At 43.7% G+C, this 17,662-nt stretch overlaps 3 protein-coding genes and 1 non-coding gene across 12 annotated transcripts in view; 1 reads left to right on the plus strand and 3 right to left on the minus strand.

The window, feature by feature from the left end:
* Positions 1-4,927, minus strand: part of rac1a (Rac family small GTPase 1a) — a 22,671-nt gene extending 17,744 nt beyond the window's left edge. Inside the window, exons 1-3 of one of the 4 annotated variants that reach the window (XM_058062452.1) lie at positions 4,002-4,907; positions 2,963-3,077; positions 1,038-1,166 (exon numbers count right to left, since the gene is read on the minus strand). The gene's annotated coding sequence lies outside the window, so the exon portion shown is untranslated. Of the gene's footprint in view, positions 1-1,037; positions 2,623-2,962; positions 3,078-4,001 lie in introns of those variants that run through there. The other 3 variants (XM_058062455.1, XM_058062451.1, XM_058062454.1) reach the window with 3 other exon arrangements.
* cyth3a (cytohesin 3a) overlaps positions 1-10,273 on the plus strand; it is a 20,999-nt gene extending 10,726 nt beyond the window's left edge. Inside the window, exons 2-14 of one of the 3 annotated variants that reach the window (XR_009120801.1) lie at positions 65-147; positions 448-512; positions 887-953; positions 1,059-1,177; positions 2,304-2,384; positions 2,463-2,575; positions 3,609-3,757; positions 3,866-3,977; positions 6,497-6,573; positions 7,492-7,563; positions 7,647-7,801; positions 8,232-8,390; positions 8,465-10,273. Coding sequence is in view for 2 of the 3 variants with exons in the window: in XM_058062448.1 (XP_057918431.1) it covers positions 65-147; positions 448-512; positions 887-953; positions 1,059-1,177; positions 2,304-2,384; positions 2,463-2,575; positions 3,609-3,757; positions 3,866-3,977; positions 6,497-6,573; positions 7,492-7,563; positions 7,647-7,801; positions 8,232-8,304 (1,166 nt within the window). In the remaining variant the exon portion in view is untranslated. Of the gene's footprint in view, positions 1-64; positions 148-447; positions 513-886; positions 954-1,058; positions 1,178-2,303; positions 2,385-2,462; positions 2,576-3,608; positions 3,758-3,865; positions 3,978-6,496; positions 6,574-7,491; positions 7,564-7,646; positions 7,802-8,231 lie in introns of all 3 variants that reach the window. The other 2 variants (XM_058062448.1, XM_058062449.1) reach the window with 2 other exon arrangements.
* On the minus strand, positions 6,650-6,722 carry trnav-uac (transfer RNA valine (anticodon UAC)). The gene has a single exon. It is a non-coding gene; the product is annotated as a tRNA-Val (tRNA).
* Positions 9,698-17,558, minus strand: usp42 (ubiquitin specific peptidase 42). 4 transcript variants are annotated; one of them, XM_058062436.1, is made up of 18 exons: positions 17,375-17,558; positions 15,968-16,188; positions 15,237-15,443; positions 15,045-15,155; positions 14,785-14,884; positions 14,615-14,682; positions 14,466-14,536; positions 14,289-14,371; positions 14,097-14,208; positions 13,852-13,992; positions 13,658-13,758; positions 13,364-13,532; positions 12,627-13,283; positions 12,354-12,436; positions 11,298-12,263; positions 10,536-10,825; positions 10,404-10,470; positions 9,698-10,314 (listed from the first exon to the last, which is right to left on the minus strand). In XM_058062436.1, the coding sequence occupies exons 2-17, from the start codon at positions 16,119-16,121 to the stop codon at positions 10,442-10,444; spliced, it is 3,342 nt and encodes a 1,113-aa protein (XP_057918419.1). In that variant the 5' UTR covers positions 16,122-16,188; positions 17,375-17,558; the 3' UTR covers positions 9,698-10,314; positions 10,404-10,441. The 4 variants fall into 4 exon arrangements, with proteins under 4 accessions (XP_057918419.1, XP_057918416.1, XP_057918417.1 ...); XM_058062433.1 differs by having other exon boundaries at positions 15,968-16,214; XM_058062434.1 differs by lacking the exon at positions 17,375-17,558 and adding an exon at positions 16,792-17,149 and having other exon boundaries at positions 15,968-16,214.
* Positions 17,559-17,662: the final 104 nt, after the last annotated feature.

Here is a 17,662-nt window from a genome sequence, read left to right on the forward strand (position 1 = left end):
AATGTGGACGGGATACAAATGAGTGTGTGTGCTTAAGTTTCATTTTCTCCATCGTGCATTTCAGTTCCCGAGGATCTCTCCCTGGAGGAGAGAGATGAGCTGTGCAACATCCGGCGCAGGAAGCGAGAGCTGCTCGACGACATCGAGGTGTGTGCTATTTGGATTTCAGTTTGGCTTTGGCTTTTCAGAATTCCTGTGCCATGTCTGCTGACATTGCATCATCTAGTTGTCTTCTAACACGCATTTATACATGTTTATGTTTTATACATGCTCAGAAAATAACAGTTCTTACAGCCAAATAATAATACAATGACTGCAGAATGCCTGCCGGCATACATAATGGTCATCTACAACCAAACATTGTAGTCACTGTGTCTTTGCAAAGGCAGAATATGCAATACAGAACATATTTATTACTTTGTTTGTATCTAATACTGTGTCCTTCAGAGGTTGAAGTTTGAGATTGCGGAGGTCATGACAGAAATCGAGCAGCTGACGTGTGTCGGGGAGAGGTATGATGCTCTTTTGACAATTTCATTTGACTTATTCGTATGTGAGCAGGCTTGTAAATATTATTACTATTATCAGGCCGTCACATTTTTATCTCAGTGTATCAATTTGTTTATATTATAGCAGGTCGTCTCTGTAGCCCCTTATTTATATCAAATGCTTATGTTTTTGCTCTATAGATGACTCAAACTGTGTTTAATTTTGGGGATGTCAAAAAATCTGAACTCTCTCTTTAAGGTTCTTATTAGTCGTTAGTGTCAATATTTCAGCTTTTAAACATTTTATGAAACATTTATTCAGGCTACAATTTGGACACTCCCCCTGTAGACCAACTAGATCTACCTATTTCCTAACCGTATCTCCAAATGTATTCCAGTAAAACCTCCCAGAGAAACAAGCAGATCGCAATGGGCAGAAAGAAATTCAACATGGATCCTAAAAAGGTAGCCTTCTTCTTCACTGTTCTTACATTATGCCATGCAAGCAAATCATCTACCATTGTCTCGTGGGGAGATTTGCCATCTCACCTTCCTTTTCCTGTCCTCTAGGGCATCCAGTTCCTGCTGGAGAACGACCTCCTTCAGCACACTCCAGAAGACATCGCCCAGTTCCTCTATAAAGGCGAGGGTCTCAACAAGACCATCATCGGGGACTACCTAGGCGAGCGGTGAGATGGAAAAGCAGCTATTTTATTTACTTCAATCCTGTTCAAATGCAACCACTAGAGATGACTTTTAAGCATGCTAGCAAATGAAAAACAATGTTATTTCCATTTTTTATTTAGTATCGTCATATAGTATTATCCATTCTATGATGTGCAACTGCCTGACATGAAAACGGTTTGTTATGAGCTTCCCAAAACCTCCCATCACATCCGTTGTGTTTGGCTGACAATGAAACACACGTTCTCTATCAAAGTGCGACAACTCGGGCGGGGGGCCTCCACTGATTGCCAAAAAAAAATCCTTCATTCCTGAATCGTGATCAAATGGACCACCTACCACACAAAACCCACACTGAGGCTTGACACTCTGTAATTATCACTAATGCAGCTTTGCATGGGTAGGGACCTTTTAATACACACCCAGTGCAGAAACGGTGGGAAACAGCAGGAAACCAGTACACATATATAACGAGACAAAGAGACTGTATGACTGGCAAAAGGGCTCACTCTGTTCATGTCGTTGTTCTATGGAGAAAACTCTCTTCCTGCCTGTTTGGAGGCGAGGGATGAGGGAAAAAAAGACACGTATGCACATGGCAATATGTGGAGGTCAGCTAAATTATCCAACTTATTTGCATTTATTGTGTGATGAATGGTGGTGGATCATCGCTGTTAGCATTATGCATGCTTCTTTGGACTTACTGTACAGTTCTTCCTGCATTAAACCACATAAGGAAGGGTTTGTTGTATTTGGCTGCAGATACATTTATGAGCAACAAAGTTCTGCACGAGACAAAACGAACCCCAAGATCGAATAATTGAAGAATGTTATTATATCAGAACTTTGTGTCACAATGGTGGACGCTCTAACGGCCCGACAAACCAGTGAGTGTATAGTTTTGGGTTTAGCTGTTTTTCTCCAGTCAGGCGCATGCAAAAATGCCTAAGGGGCTGGAAACGTTGAGCACAAGCCAGCTGCTTCCAGACGCCACCTCTCAGCATCTTGTGTGAATAAATTAGCAATCATGGCAGGAATGCTGAGGAAAGACACAAGGCCCCAATTTCAACACCTGGTTACTTGCTTTCATATGGAGCGTCTTCTTGTTGCTCACATCCTTTTGCTCACCAGGGATGACTTCAACATCAAGGTGCTGCAGGCGTTTGTGGAGCTGCACGAGTTTGCAGATCTCAACCTCGTCCAAGCTCTACGGTCAGCTCAAGTTAAACACATCCTGATGCTTTATGATGTCAACGGATTCACCCCTTTAACTTCCTGTTTTCCTTACAGGCAGTTCCTGTGGAGTTTCCGTTTGCCGGGTGAAGCTCAGAAGATCGACCGCATGATGGAGGCCTTTGCGTCACGCTACTGCCAGTGCAACCCTGGAGTCTTCCAGTCCACAGGTCTGCAGGCTACTTTAACTCCAAGCTGATTCTTGCCTCCACACAAGCTGTGTTAGGTGTTAGGACACGAGACAATACCCAAGGGTCCAGACTGGAATACACTTTTGTTGCTTTAAATACACGCAGCTGTAAGAGCTGGGGTAACTTAAGGCTCAATGAGATTTAAGCAGATTAAAGTAACTACACATAACGGCTCTGTGCAGCAGATGAGCAGCCGGAGACAAACGCGGAACATCCATTATTCACCAAGACACAACCTGGCTGACTAACAACAACAGCCTGGTAAATATTTCAACATGTTTTATATAGTGAAACAAGATGCTTGTGGAGGCACAATTTGGGGGCAAAACACAACACACACAGCTAGCTAGCAAGTAGTGCACTCACCTCTCCCCACTGGGACCGAGACAGGAGGGTTCACTCACTCTGTTCACTCCGCTGTGGAACCAACGTGCCCAGGTGTTGAGACACATGCATGGAGCGAACCCTCTTGTCGTTTAGCCTGTTAGAGAGAGGAGGAAAACAAACACGCATGCACATGTCAATATATCGAGGCCGGCAAAACATTCATACCTATGGACAATTTATATAAGCCAATTAACCTAGCATGTTTTTGGAATGTGGGAGGGGAAAACCCATGAACGCACAGGAAAACATGAAAATCCAGGTCTTCCCGGTCTCCTGACTGTGTGGCTTACATGCTAGCCACTCCTTGGAGAGAGAAATTTGGCTGAATGTGTACTTTGCAATGTTCAGATGGAAGAAAATGTGTTTATTCCTTACCATCAGCCTTCATGTGCATGATTAGTATTTCTGTTGTGAAATATGAAATCGGTACTTGGATGAAGAAGAATCACATTAATTATAAATGAACCATCCAGGTAGTGATTGCATTTGTATGTCATCATCCAAACCAATTTTGTTAAACATCCTAATGTGTCCTACTTAATAATAATATAATAATGTAATAAGACGTCAGCGCTTCAGAAATGCACATCTTCATCAAATCTGAATATTGTAACGCTGTTTTCAGACACTTGCTACGTGCTGTCATTCGCTATCATCATGCTAAACACCAGCCTGCATAACCCCAACGTCAGAGACAAGCCCCCCGTGGAGCGTTTCATCTCCATGAACAGAGGCATCAACGAAGGAGGAGACCTTCCAGAGGAGCTTCTCAGGGTGAGGAATGTGCCTACGACGGTGGCCTCTCTTGTCACACCTTTCTGCATAGAAATGAGACTTTTCTTCACAATTGTCATAAAACGTATCCCCCTCTCGTTTCCGCAGAACCTCTACGACAGCATCAAAAACGAGCCGTTTAAAATCCCAGAGGATGACGGCAACGATCTGACGCACACGTTCTTCAACCCCGACAGAGAAGGCTGGCTTTTAAAGCTTGGTATGTGAATCCACAGTAACTCACCCCTTCGGAACTGTAATGAAGTCATCATCATGTTAGAGGAGCTGGGTCAAGCACGCCTTGTTCTATGTGATGTGAAGCCATGATGGAGGCTAACAGACCTTGAGCGACAACAGTTGAAAGCAGATAATTATGCAGGTTAATATTTCACTTAAAACATGGCCAAGTGATGGCTCTGCACGCTCGGTTTTACAGAGTTTTTCTAACACATCAGTTCTACTGACATCAATGCGATCCAGACTTCTTTATATGGGCCTGCACTCAGTATATAGAGACCTACTGTACATATGTAAGTCCTTGGGAGGCTTCAGCAGTGGGGCCAATCACATCAGACTGGGCATACCTCGAGCAGGAAGTCCAAGGAAATTCTGCAGAAAGAGGTGCACAATCTGGAAGATCTAGAAAGCTTTCTGTGCAGGTTATTGTCTGTAACTTGCTCTATAGGGGTCCACAACACAATACAAAGCGCTGAACTCTAGCATAATAGGACCCTTTCAACTCCACTCCATAGGAGGCTGGGTCATGCAGTAAAATTGTTTTAAAAAAACATGTGCGTACACACACACACACACACACACACACACACTTCCAGAGAGTTATTTATCACCTCAGCATTGCATCAGACCACATGGCCACTTGCTTTTTATCATGCTGCATTTTTCAGTATATTATAATGAATATTGCAATGGTAGATTCCATGCAAATATCACTACTATCAAGTCTGCATATAAAAGATATGGAGTAAGAAATGTTGGTCCCAAGAGGCCCTCTCGCTGGGTCGCCTCACAGAGACCCCGCCCCACCCATCTGTCAGAACATGTAGTCGTCATGCTTAAAGCTCTTAGAGAATACACTTCTGGGAATGTGTGCCCACCGCTGTTTGTAACTGCTCAACTAAAGAAATAATGGAGACCTTCTCCCCCTTTTTTTTTTATTATCCACCCTCTCTGGTCCTGCCCTGCTGGCCTCACTACCTCCCACCCCCTCCATCCCCTCGCCTCCCCCAATCTCCCTCTGCATTCTCTGGCTGCGTGTTCCTGTCCTCTGCCAGCTGCACTCAGCAAGTTCGGTCCACTTTTTCCCAGCACTACATTCCACTTTCATTTGAACCCCATCAGAGGGGACACCGCTTAGTTTGGGAATTGTTTCGAATGAATGAATGACTGTTTTCCTGTCAGTTTTCCCAGTTAAGTATGATGAATACACTCATTCTGGACCATAGCATCCTGCTGTGTTTCCATCATCCAGCGACAGGCAGGAATGCACAGGGCGCCATTTTACAGGGGTGACAGAACACCCCCATTATTATGGTATTGATTGTATAATGAAAAATATAATATAATGGAAAGTAAAAACAACATTTAAAATCAACTACCATATCTCGAAGGCCAGTGTACTCTATTGAGGCGTTTTGTTTGTGACGGTAATTACTTAAATCAAACATGTACTGAATTGACCAGTATTTAAACCATTAGTAGTCGTTCTGAAGTAAAAGAGATTAGAACTTAGCCATAAATTATCAAGATGCAGGGTTCAAAGTTAAAGACAAAATTAGCATATACGCCAAAAATTACTGTAACTTATCTTTAATGTCCAAGAGTTCGTCCACTTCACACACAAATTCCTCTCTTACTGGATTCACCTGTGTTATTAGTGCCACTTCCGCATATGACTTCTTCTGACTTCCGATTGGTGGCTAAAATGGTAACAGCGCCATCAGCTGGCTGGGCATGCGCTGGGCACCCTGCAAACTCAAACGACTGGGAATTTTTCCATCCAATAGGCACTTTTATATTTGACATGCATTATGTTGACTGCGTTCATGCTTTTAAACATATAATTATCAATTAAGAATACCAGAAAAGTTTTAATACCAGAAATATTAACTTCCTGATCCTTTTATTTAAATAAAAGTCTGTCAATTGATAGACTTTTAATGTTATATCACATTCGCAACACAAATAAACAAAGACAACACTTACCTCACATATGCAACACTGATTTCATTCTTGCCTGCAGTGAAAAATCTGGGTCAAGTGAACATTACATATTGATTACATCAGTTAAACGCAGCACGGTCTGTATGGTCGGCATCAGACATGTTGCAGACTGTGTGTTGCTGTTATCCAAAATGTTGTTTGGTATTATGCCGGTTAATTACATCACTGAATATCCACTAATCCAAATAATCTACTTTTATTAGACCGTGCAGATGGTGGGATTGTGCGTCTTGTTAAACGGAGACTAATGCAATGGGTCACTTTTTGCCTCATAGGTGGTTTGCCAGCATGCGTTGTAACACTAAATAAAATGCATATTATATAGGCTTAAAGCGAATAGGCTGGGTCACTGAATTGAGATGATTGCAAGCAGATGAGGCACGTGGAGCAGAGAGGTCTCCTGCAGGTTAAGAGCCGTTTGCCGAGCGCACATATGCTTCCATGTCTTCAGCTTGAACACACATGCAAGTCCTTGTTACTGTTTGGTTCTGTGTGCAGGCGGCAGGGTGAAGACGTGGAAAAGGAGGTGGTTTATACTGACGGACAACTGCCTGTATTACTTTGAATACACAACCGTAAGTATGGTCAGATTCTGTATGTGTTGGCTGTGTGGCATAAACCACAGCATGCAATAAAAATATAATTTACACTTGGTTCCACTGGGGATTGAACCCAGGACCTTCTGCGTGTAAAGCAGACGTGATGACCACTACACTATAGAACCATATGTCTATTTTTATACCAAACAGTAGGTTTAATGATCAGAATTATCAATCCACTCTCTGATACTATCAATGTAATATGTAAAACAATCCAAAAAAGACCAAATCCGCAGGATGTTTTCCTCCCAGCTAGCATCTTTAACGGATTCCGACCTACATGAACCTCACGCCAGCCGCTAACATGAATCCTCATGGGAAACATCTGCAAGCTATACACGCCACACATCTGGCCCCGACTGTGCAAAGTGCTTCACCCCAACCCGCTTGCATGTCCCTTCACCCCCCAGCATTGTGAGAACAACGCCCTCCCCCACTACACACACACAGACACACACGTATAGTACATGACTGCAAACATTAGCATGGATAAACACTCTTCAGCCAGCTGTGAGCAGTCGTCCTCGGGCATTTTCTTTCCCCTTGCTGTGCCCCCTCATTAGTAGCGAGATGACATGAAGGATGCGGGGCTCTTCCTCAACGCCCCCCCCCTTCACACACGAGGATGGATGTAGTTAAAATGTTGTATTTTGTTATGCAATTGTTTCATTTTATGTGTTGTTGACGCAGACGCCACCATTTGTTTTTCCTTTTCATTTAGATTTTTGTAGTTTTATGTTGTATTTTAATCCTGATTTTTTGGCCCTTTTGTTTGCTTAGTACATGTTTATTAGTATTTTTTTCTTATATGTCATACTTATGTGCCGTACAGGTAATGTTATTTCATAAGTACATACATGTACATTTAAGTGTGTGGTCCATGTTTATTTGCAGGATAAAGAACCACGTGGGATTATCCCCTTGGAGAACCTAAGTATCCGAGACGTGGATGAGCCTAGGAAACCTGTAAGCACACACACTTTACACTCGTTTTCTTATTTTTGTGTTGTTTTTTCACACTATGGTGGTTTGGTGGTGTCTCTCCCCAGAACTGCTTTGAGCTCTACAACCCCAACCACAAAGGTCAAGTGATCAAGGCCTGCAAAACTGAAGCGGACGGACGGGTCGTGGAGGGCAATCACGTTGTTTACAGGATATCGGCCCCCACGCTGGAGGAAAAGGAGGAATGGATCAAATCCATCAAGTGAGTGGGGCTGTGTTTGCCTATAGATCCGTTTACATCGGGGGTGGGTGGTGGGGCACTTAAACCACATCCTCACGTGTCAGGTTCTCATGGGTGACCTTGACTGTGAAACACACACACACACACGCCGGTGACTAAACAGGAGTGTGTTTCTCACACTTCCACCCAGATAACGCATAGGGTGCTGTGTTGGATAAGCACACTTCCCTTTGATTAGGTCTTACCATTAGCTCTACTTGGAATACAAATGGCGGTCATGGATCAGCACACTATTCAACTGCAGGGTAAATATGATCAATTTCAGTGCTTATAATTATATTAAACACGCGCTACAACCCACTTTACATCGACAAATGTGTAAGTGTCTAGGACGCCCCCATTCAGGCATTACTGAATTGTGTATTATTTACTTTTTCTCTCCTCTTTGCAGAGCCAGCATCAGCAGGGATCCTTTCTACGACATGTTGGCCACCAGGAAGAGAAGGATCGCCAACAAGAAATAACCAAAGGCCGTCTGCTGTAACACATCTCCATCCACATCTTCTGCGTGGGAAGTCCTTAAAACTACTCTCTCACCTGTGGAACAGTTGTAGGTTTAATTTCAGACACAATTTTACCAGCAAGGATGTGAGCGAGGATGGAAGCAGACTTTTTTTTTCGCAGTTGATGTGCGGATGGCGCCCTCTGTTGGAATTACAAGGAACTACGTTTAATGGCGTCCCTCTGTTGAACTAAGGAACTACATCCATGATGCTATGAGAAGCCTCAATCAAAGTAATCAGCTGGTCTGATTTATGCAAAACGCACCAATTTACTTTTAATTTACATCTCATCTTTCATTATGTGGTTGGAAAAAAATGCTTGGCACCTTTGAATGCATCACTTCCCATCAGTTGTAAACATTTTATGAAGATCCACCTGTTTTGTGACAATTATATGTAATTTATTTTGGTTTTTAACAAAATCACCAATTGACAGTCTGCATGAAAAAGATGTACATAGTGTTTTTTTTTTTCCTCCTTTCTTTTACGTAGCTTGTGAATCCTTCTATGGCCATGTGACCGTTATAATACACCGTTAGTTCAACACTTTCACAATCAGAGGCCCAAAGGCCTGGAAATACATGTGGTATCCCGAAGGTTATTTTTTAGCAAATGAATAAAGATGCAAACATGATGATGGGGGTAAAAACCAAAAAAAAAAAATGAAATGATCTGACTGCTCAGAGCAGTTCTTTGGTTATTTCATAAGCCATGTGATTTTCCTTAGAAAACAAAGAATTTGAGATATAAAATGACAAGAACTTCGAACAGACGATTATGAGCTTGCATTCATTGTAAGTGCTTATTTACTGTGTACACAAATTCATTTAACTGCAGCGGAGATTACAATCTATTTTGTAAAAAAGTAAACTTTTCTTAACCCACTAAAATGTGTAACTCCTCACTTCCATCAGTTTTCAGTGCAGTTTTCACACAAAGTCAAAGAAAACAGTACAATTTCTGACATTATCAAATGTATTTTAAGGCCTTTTACCTTGTACAATGTATAAATGCTGACATGCTAAATGAAAAGGTATAACACAAGTTTTCAACTAAATGTCAAAAAGTTGCAAAATCCAATCACAATCCATACTCATCACCGACTTTAGTCCAGAGAATGAGCAGAATTAGCGAGTTCATCTAAAAACAAAACATCAATTTATAATCCTGATACAGGAGTTTTACATATAAAAGTAACTGATAGTACAGTTGAAAAATTAAATTCACAGTATTCCTTATGATGCTAGAAGACGCAAACTGGACTTTTCCTCCTCATTTCAAAACAAACACAAATGGTCCATACAGCTGTGATTACCGATTACATTTTGTGAGCAATTTCTTTTTTTTGTGTGTGTGTATGTGGAAATAGAATGTGAGCTGAGAGACACGGGAATGACTTAAAGAACCAAAAAAAGACAATTCGGCTTCACAAAACAGTTCAAGAAAAGCTGGGAAATGTGCTCAAGTCTGTCCAGGGTAATAACGTGGAGGTATCAGTCAGAGAAGCTTTGCTCGTGTGTCTTGTTCGTAATACCCCCACCCCGCCCCCCCCATCCCACCCTTCTGCATTTGTTAGTGGGCTGCCACGAGTGATAACAAATGACGCTAAAAATGATCATGTGGCGCTCTTCCAAGCGTTCCTCAGCAGCACACGTTTCCCTTTGTCTCTTTCTAATTGAATGTGACGCCAGAGGAGGATGAGTTGAAGTCCTGAGTTTCCGCTGAGCAGCAGTTGAGATGTGTAAGCTCCAGGCTTTGTTTGTGTTCATATCATGTATATATATTAATATTTGTCATCAATAATCGTCCAACAGGAGCCGGAGAGCTACTGCAACTGAATCAACGCTTTAAAAAGTGAACATTTAAAACACATTACTTGTGGTAAAAATACAATTGTTCCCAATGAAGCACCACGTCAATTAGTCATTCCTCCGCTGTGTGTATCGGCAGGGGGTGGGGGGGCTCGGGGGTCTGGAAATAAGAAAAAAGGAGAGGTGTCCATGCAATGAGCCTGTATGCTTTAGTAGCGCTTCCAGTAGAAAAGCCAACCAGCCACTCACAGTCAGTGCTTCATTGTACTGCTCAGCTCATCCGACCATCAGTGGACACTGTTGGCTTGGCTGTTTCCTAAAAAAAAAAAAAAAATGCATGTCAACCGTCTCCGTGCAGTTTATCTTGTGAGTGTGCACTACCTGTGTATCCGTTAAGGTGGCAGTGAGATGGACCTGCATCTGCAGTGGGGAACGTGCTGTTAGGAGGGACCAGAGGAACGTGGTTGGCATCGGCATAGTTTACGCGGCGGCATTTCTCCAGTGAACAACCATCGCTATAATTTCTTGCGTCATTCGTGCCGGAATGATGGCGCTTCCGGTTCTCTCTTTCTTCGCTGCGGGCGTCCGGGCTCTGCTGCTCACTCTGGTGCCTCCTCTTTTTCTTCTTCTTTTTTAGTTCAGAGGTTCTGTCCGAGTCTGGGTCCGAGCTTCTGGGGTGGGGGAACAAACGATACAAACACTTTATAAAAAGGTGCAATGTTATACCGTTTTTCAGCAATTTCAGAATACATCTCAGAGGTCCCACAAAACTAGTCTCTAGTACCGGATCGGATTCGGGATCCAACACATATGGCTGTATGATAAAAGTCGCCGTTTATTATCAACTCCTATAAAGTTGGGTTTGACAGATATTGAAAATCACTTGGCAGCGTGACCAAAAATCACAGCTGGAATAGGTGCAGATTCTGGAAGACCTGGAAAGCTTTTCGTGTGTGTGTAGCTGCCTTAGTCCACAACTCTATGCAAAGGGTCAAAAAATGAGCATAATAGGTCCCCTCTAAAGTAAAGTCTTTTAAGTTTGGTGCTCACATATATTACATTATAACTTCATTAAAAAGTGGTTTGCAATAAGTGGAGTTAATGTATAATTGGTGCAGGTACCAGGCACGTGGATTTACTTACCCGCTGTCACGGTATCGCTCTTTATCCTTGGACTTCTTCTTTTTCTTGCTCTTTTTGTGTTTCTTGGCGTGCTGCTCCTCGGAGCTCACAGAATGGCCGCTCCTATTGTAATTTGGATCGTCCCACACAGGAGTGTACCGATGAGGTGAGCTCCGTGACTTGTATGATTCGGACGTCGTTGCCGATGACAGGTAGTAGTCCCTGTCCTTGCCGTCGTTCTTCGCCCCGCGATATTCCCGACTCTCCTGTTGCCGCTTCCAGCGGCCGTAGGACTCCTCACGGTTGTATTGACCGTAACCTCTGCGCTCATAACCACGGTCTTCCCTGGTTCGATGGTAGTAGTGGTAATGGTGAGCACCTCTGTCACGGTCCCTTTCTCGAGGGTGGTGAGATGTTCGCTCCCAGCGACGCTCACTCTCCCAGTCCCTGTAGTAATGATCCTGATCCCTGTATGTTCGGTGGTGGAAGTCTCTGTAGTCCCGTCTGTAACGATGACTGTCCCGCTCCTGACTCCTGTCCCTGTAGTGTCTCTCTCGGTCCCTGCTCCAGTCAGATGAGTACAGTTTGTCCCTCCCTCTTTCACGGGACGGCCGTCTGTCATTGCCTTTAGAAGTGGGACTGGACTGGGACTGCTGCTCTTTCACATTAGCACGCCCCTCAGTGGGTCCCGATGTACCATTGGTCAATGGTACATTCTTGTCTTCATCAGCACGAATGTTAACCTTCTGCAGAGCTGCTGACACCCCGCTGGTGCTGAGAGAGGAGTCTGATGATGTGGGTAAGGCTGCAGGACTGGCGGATGCCGACTCGTTAGATGCGGAGGAACCGCTCTTGTTGGTAACAACAGGAGGGCTGGGGGCTGTTTGCTGAGACGTGGGATCAGATGCACCTGTAGCCCTTATGTGCTGGGTTTCGCTGGCAGCAGTCTCGACCATCTGAACAGGAGTGACCTGGGCATCCTCTTTGCTGTAAACACAAAGACGGCTTGGTATGGAGAGTACACCTTAAGCAGAAAAAAAGTCAAAACAACCAACTTAATTCATATTGGAAAGTTACCTTGGGTTAAAGTGTTCAGTGTCCAGTCCATTCACAGTGGCAGTCACCTCAGACGGCAAACTGCAATCATTAGTAACAGAGATCTAAAAGCACAAGAAAAAATACATTTGAATGAGATATTTACCCAGAGATGGTTGAGAAACACTCTTGTACACATACACCAACTAATGAGACCAATACAAGAAGTGTACCAAAAACTATAACGGATTTGTAAAAATGCTCCATTTTGATTTACATTATGCAAGTGAATGGATGGAGGCAAGATAAATGTACCTTTTCGGGACCATTATGCCCGTTGAGTTTGTGATGTCCAAAATGGTGGCCATTTTGATTGGTTTTAGATACGCCGTGCGGTAATCCATTCAAACCGTTTCCATTGTGGTGAACCTCCGACTCCCCGTTAGCCGATTTGTCATCCCTTGTTCTTTTGTTTCCATTCACTTGACCCTTTACCGAGCAGCCGTTATCCAGAGTGCCACCGTTCTCCTGGTCCGACTCCTCTGAAGACTCTTGGCTGTACGGCACCAGGAAGGAGACGCCGTTGCCTCCACCGTGCTGATCCCCATTACTGCGTGGCGTGCCGTTTACATGGTTAATCTGGCGAGGGATGAAGCGAGCATCTGAGGTAGACTGAGAGGAGGCTAAAGAGCTTGAGGACGATGAAGCGGAGGCAGAGGAGGAGCTGTTGGCAGAAGATGAGGAAGAGGCGGGACGATTCTGTTTGTTTTGCCCGATGCTGAATGACAGCTTTAGGCGCTTGTCATGGTCTGGGATCACTGAAGGCTGGCTGGCCGAGTGGGAGATGGAAGAAGAGGAGGAGGAGGAGGAGGAGGAGGCCGCAGCATGGTTCGGTTTTCCTACAGCACTGCAGCTGGTGCTGGGCTTGGGATAGTCCCTCAGAGGCCCATTCCCGTTTATGTGAAGCGAATTCTGCAGAAAGAAGGGGGGTAAAAAAAAATCAGTAAAAAACTAACTTCATATAGTACATTTTATTTGGGGCTTCTTCTTACTTTGGCCAAGTGCGGGGGCAGCTGAGGCCCAATGAAGCCGATGTTGTTGTTGTGATGTACAGTGCTGTTGATGCGGGGTATGACTACAGGCCTAGGAGACGACTGACCGGGTACGGCTGAGTTATGGCTCATGTGACCATAGTCCCCCGCTTTCTTTCCATCATTTGACCTTGTAATACAACATAATAGGACGTTACCAATGAGACTTAAAAGAAGAACAGAGCGTGAAACAAAAATGACGATAATATCACATAGAAGTTGAAATAAAACAGTTTATGTCAAAGGTTCACTTACTTAATGTAGAAAAGGACATAAGCCTGCTGGTTAAGAACAGACCGAATGTCACTAACAGTCACAGAGGAATCGTTCATTTGAAACCATTGACCATTGCTTGCCTGGGAGACACAACAGAGGGAATAGCAACTTTAGCATTTGTAAACATTTTTTAATCTGTAATATAAAAAAGTTGTCCACAGTAGAGCCAATACCTTAATATAGCAGAAGTAGTGTCCAGCATGGCAGCTGAATCCAGAGTGGACAAGCACGGCATAAAGCCCGTAGAGCTGGGCTTCTCCTTGGGACTGGGACATGAATGGCCGCAGGTCCAGGTACTCGGGATATTTCACATCCTGATGAGCAAAAACCATCTGATGAATATCAAAGTAACTTTCCTAGCAGGAGACACATGCTTTAATCAAGCTACATTAATGGCTACTTCGGTTTCTGCACATACTTTAGTGATTTTTCCTCCACTAAAGTTTGCAAAGCGTTTTAGCGAGAGGGTGAGCACGTTGGAGCTGCGGTGGATGGTGAATCTCTTAGAGGCTGTGACCATTTTTTTGCACCTGGGAAAAAAACATTTTCGATAGTTAGTGGTTGCAAAACACCAAACTGAAAAGTTGCTTTTGTTTGCACGGCAATTTACTTGGAGCATTTGTAGGCATTCTCCCCGTCCAGCTGCTCTGGTTTGACAAACTGCTCCAGGGCCTTGGAGACACTGGGTGCCATCTGCAAAAGAGACAATTTGCAAGTCAAATTTTTCATATAAAAAGTAATATAATAATAATCACACATTAAAAATTCCAAATGAATGTGTAGTTACTTTGATTTCCAGAGTGATATCCAGAAAAGGGTCGAATGTATCAGAGACTGCTTTGCAGTTTAAACATTTAACTGGAAAGTAAAAATAAATAAAAAGGTCATCAGATAAGCAGGATGAAACCACAACTCAAGCTGATGAAACCAATTTACCTCTGGACCTCAGGTAGCCACCAAATACCTGATGAACAAAAGTGGTTGCCTGCGTTTGCCTGTCCAATCTACAGAATGGGTAAACAATCAATCAATAAATAAATAAATCAAAGCTGTGACATCAGTAATGACTTGCAGAATAATTCAGCAAAATTTAGGATGAAACGTACTTGGCTCCAGGTAAGCAGGACTTTTGCATAGCATCCACCGTGTACCGAATGAATTCATGGGCATCCTCCTGGCTTCCATAGCGGAAGTGCTTTGCAATCCCTGTGTCAACAAAGAAAAAGCAGTCAATATGTGTAAAAAATGAAATTAAACGACACTTAAGACTCTTTCCCTCCAAATTTCTCAAAATAAACAGCTGAATAGCGCCACCTGCTGCTCAACCTAGGTAAACGTCAATGCTTAAACTTTACAGATAACTTACTTTTGAGCTCATTCAGTACGCCAATGGGCTTGATGACGTTTCCCGAATTGGCAAAAACCTGAATGATGTGGTTTTGCATGGTGCACATCATACAGAATCCCAGATCGTGACCTGTGTCAGAACCAAAGAAAAATGTAAACATGGCTGAGGTATGGAAAGTAAGCGGCAACAAACAATTAAACTGAACTGTACATGTTTTGGAGTGCTCCCTCGACAGCATGTAGTTTGCAAACGGGGGCGTGTAGGTGAGGCACTGCAGGGCTGAGTTGAGGAAACACGTGTTGCCCATGTTCTGCAGACCTGCACCGATACGATGAACCTGGTTCCACTTTAGGTTGAGGCGCTCGGGAGGGAAGAGGACCTTCTGTGGCACGTCGATGCCGTCGCCACTGCCTAACACTGGACACACAACAGACTAAAATTAGACTGTGTGCACTTCTCAAGTGAAACACATTAAAGAGTACCCGTGGTTGCGCTGCATCAGCTAGCTAGTAACGTATTTACATGTTGTAATTATGTGGAACACTGGTCAAACTATTTGAAGACGACGCATGGAATATTTTCATTACTGTTACTCAGTCTGTTCATCTCAAAACAGCATTTGTGCTGCATGTTCAAGTGATTGATCACTTGCTAGCAGTGGTTATATAACAGCATGCTTCAAAGAGTGGAGGCAGCAACGCATGTACGAAACTTGTGTGCCTGTTATGGACAAACATTCATATAGCCATCCACATTAACACCTGCACTTATTTCTGAAAAATTGGCGATGAATAACGAATGTTTATCAATGAAGTCCAAGTCTACTCATGGATGAATAAACAGAAAGCAACATTTGGAAGCTTGGTACCATTTTTCTACCAGACCACATGCTCATTTGTTGACAAAATTATGGACGACAAACAAGACATTAATAACCCTACCTTGCTCTTTGGATCGGTCCACGGAGGAAGGTGTGTTGTTGTAGACAGCAGCGCCAGGCGTCGGGCCCAAGCAGCCCGCTGGACCCTTCAGTCGTGGAGAGTCGCTGGGCAGAGTGGGGCCCACTGCCCAGCTGCTGGAACAGCTGCTGTCCATCCCGTCTCCACTGGTGAAGGGGGATCTCTTGCAACCGACTGACTCGTGGTCAGAGTTTTCGGAGGATCTGTCAACAATGGTCATAGTTCATTGCTGGAGGTGGGGAACACATAAAAGAAAGTTACTTCAGGAGGTGCAGGAATCAGGTATTTAAATGTGTTTTCTGCGGCTGATCACCAGAAATCATGTTATTGGATTCTTGATTGACATTTAGATAAACGAGATGAAAGTGAGCATACAAAATCTGAAATACTACACTCTCACACAATTACAGCGTTCCGAGGGGTAGAATGACATCATTTATTACAACAATCGTGATTTCACGACTAACACTAGATCATGAGCAATGTCGTGTTGACGTTTTTGTTTCACTTTCATTGTTGTTTATGAAAATGTGTAAATACGCAGCAATGGAGTTACACAAGATGTGATCACTGGCACGCGCCTAAAAGCCGCCAATACTCTCCCAACGTCATTGACTTGAAAAAAAAATGCTTCAAAGCGTCGTCACAACAGACGACCAGGCCGCTACTGTCGTTCTGTGCATCTATCATATTGTGTAACGTAAAAACGTTTACTTTGAACTTTAGCCGTGTGGAAAGTTCTTTGAAAGGCAGATTTCCTGGTTTGAAGCAGCTGTTCCCTCCCACCTCCTCCGTTACCGACTCACATTGGCTAGCACGTAGCGTCTAGGCCTGTAGCACGCAGCGCCGTTCAGTTTCAATAAAATCATTCATTAAACATTTAAAGCGTATTATAGGCATAAATCATCTACTCTGGTGATAGTTACGGGTCTACACCGAGCCGAAACAACTGCATGTGTGACAGTTGGCAATTCATAAAAGAACGCCATGGAAACGGCGAACATCACGCAGAGCTACAAGAGCGTAGCTAACACGACGTGCTAACGTTGCTAACTGACTTGGCACGATGGGTGGCTGACATGGCGGATAGCGCCACAGTCCCTTCATTGGACAGTGAAAGAACAATTTTCATTTTCGGTATTTTTTTTTATAAATACGTTTTTTTAAAAAAAAGGCACGAGTCTGTGTGAATGCGTAGCTTGCAGATAAAAGGAGGGGCTCGGCACCGGTAGCTCAGTGTATGTGTGCGCGTTCATTGCGCTGCTCGAGCCGACATGACAGAACCGGTGTAAGGCTACCACAACAAACCTAAGTGGCTCAGGTCTACCAAAACACAGCGGATACAGTGTTGACTCGCTACTCGACACATTAACAAATGGAATGACTCACCTGGAATCAGTTATAAGCCCATTCGTAGCAATTGTAAATCCATTCCTTATTTCCAGCGGGTGTCCGGCGGTGAACAATGACGTAGATGAGCGCTCCACGGTTGCATCCGGGTACCTGGTACAAAGCGAGGGCTTTTATTGGCTGATTCCGCCGTTTGCTTGTGTTCAGCGTGCTCCGTCAAGATCCGTCGCACGTTTGTGCTGCTGACCTTTGTGAACATGCACCATCGTCGCACAGATAAATATACTTCAAATGACACTTAAAACATTCTGCGACGTGATAGGTTCC

This window comes from Doryrhamphus excisus, chromosome 22, assembly GCF_030265055.1.
Source record: "Doryrhamphus excisus isolate RoL2022-K1 chromosome 22, RoL_Dexc_1.0, whole genome shotgun sequence".
In the NCBI taxonomy this organism is placed as follows: Eukaryota; Metazoa; Chordata; class Actinopteri; order Syngnathiformes; family Syngnathidae; genus Doryrhamphus; species Doryrhamphus excisus.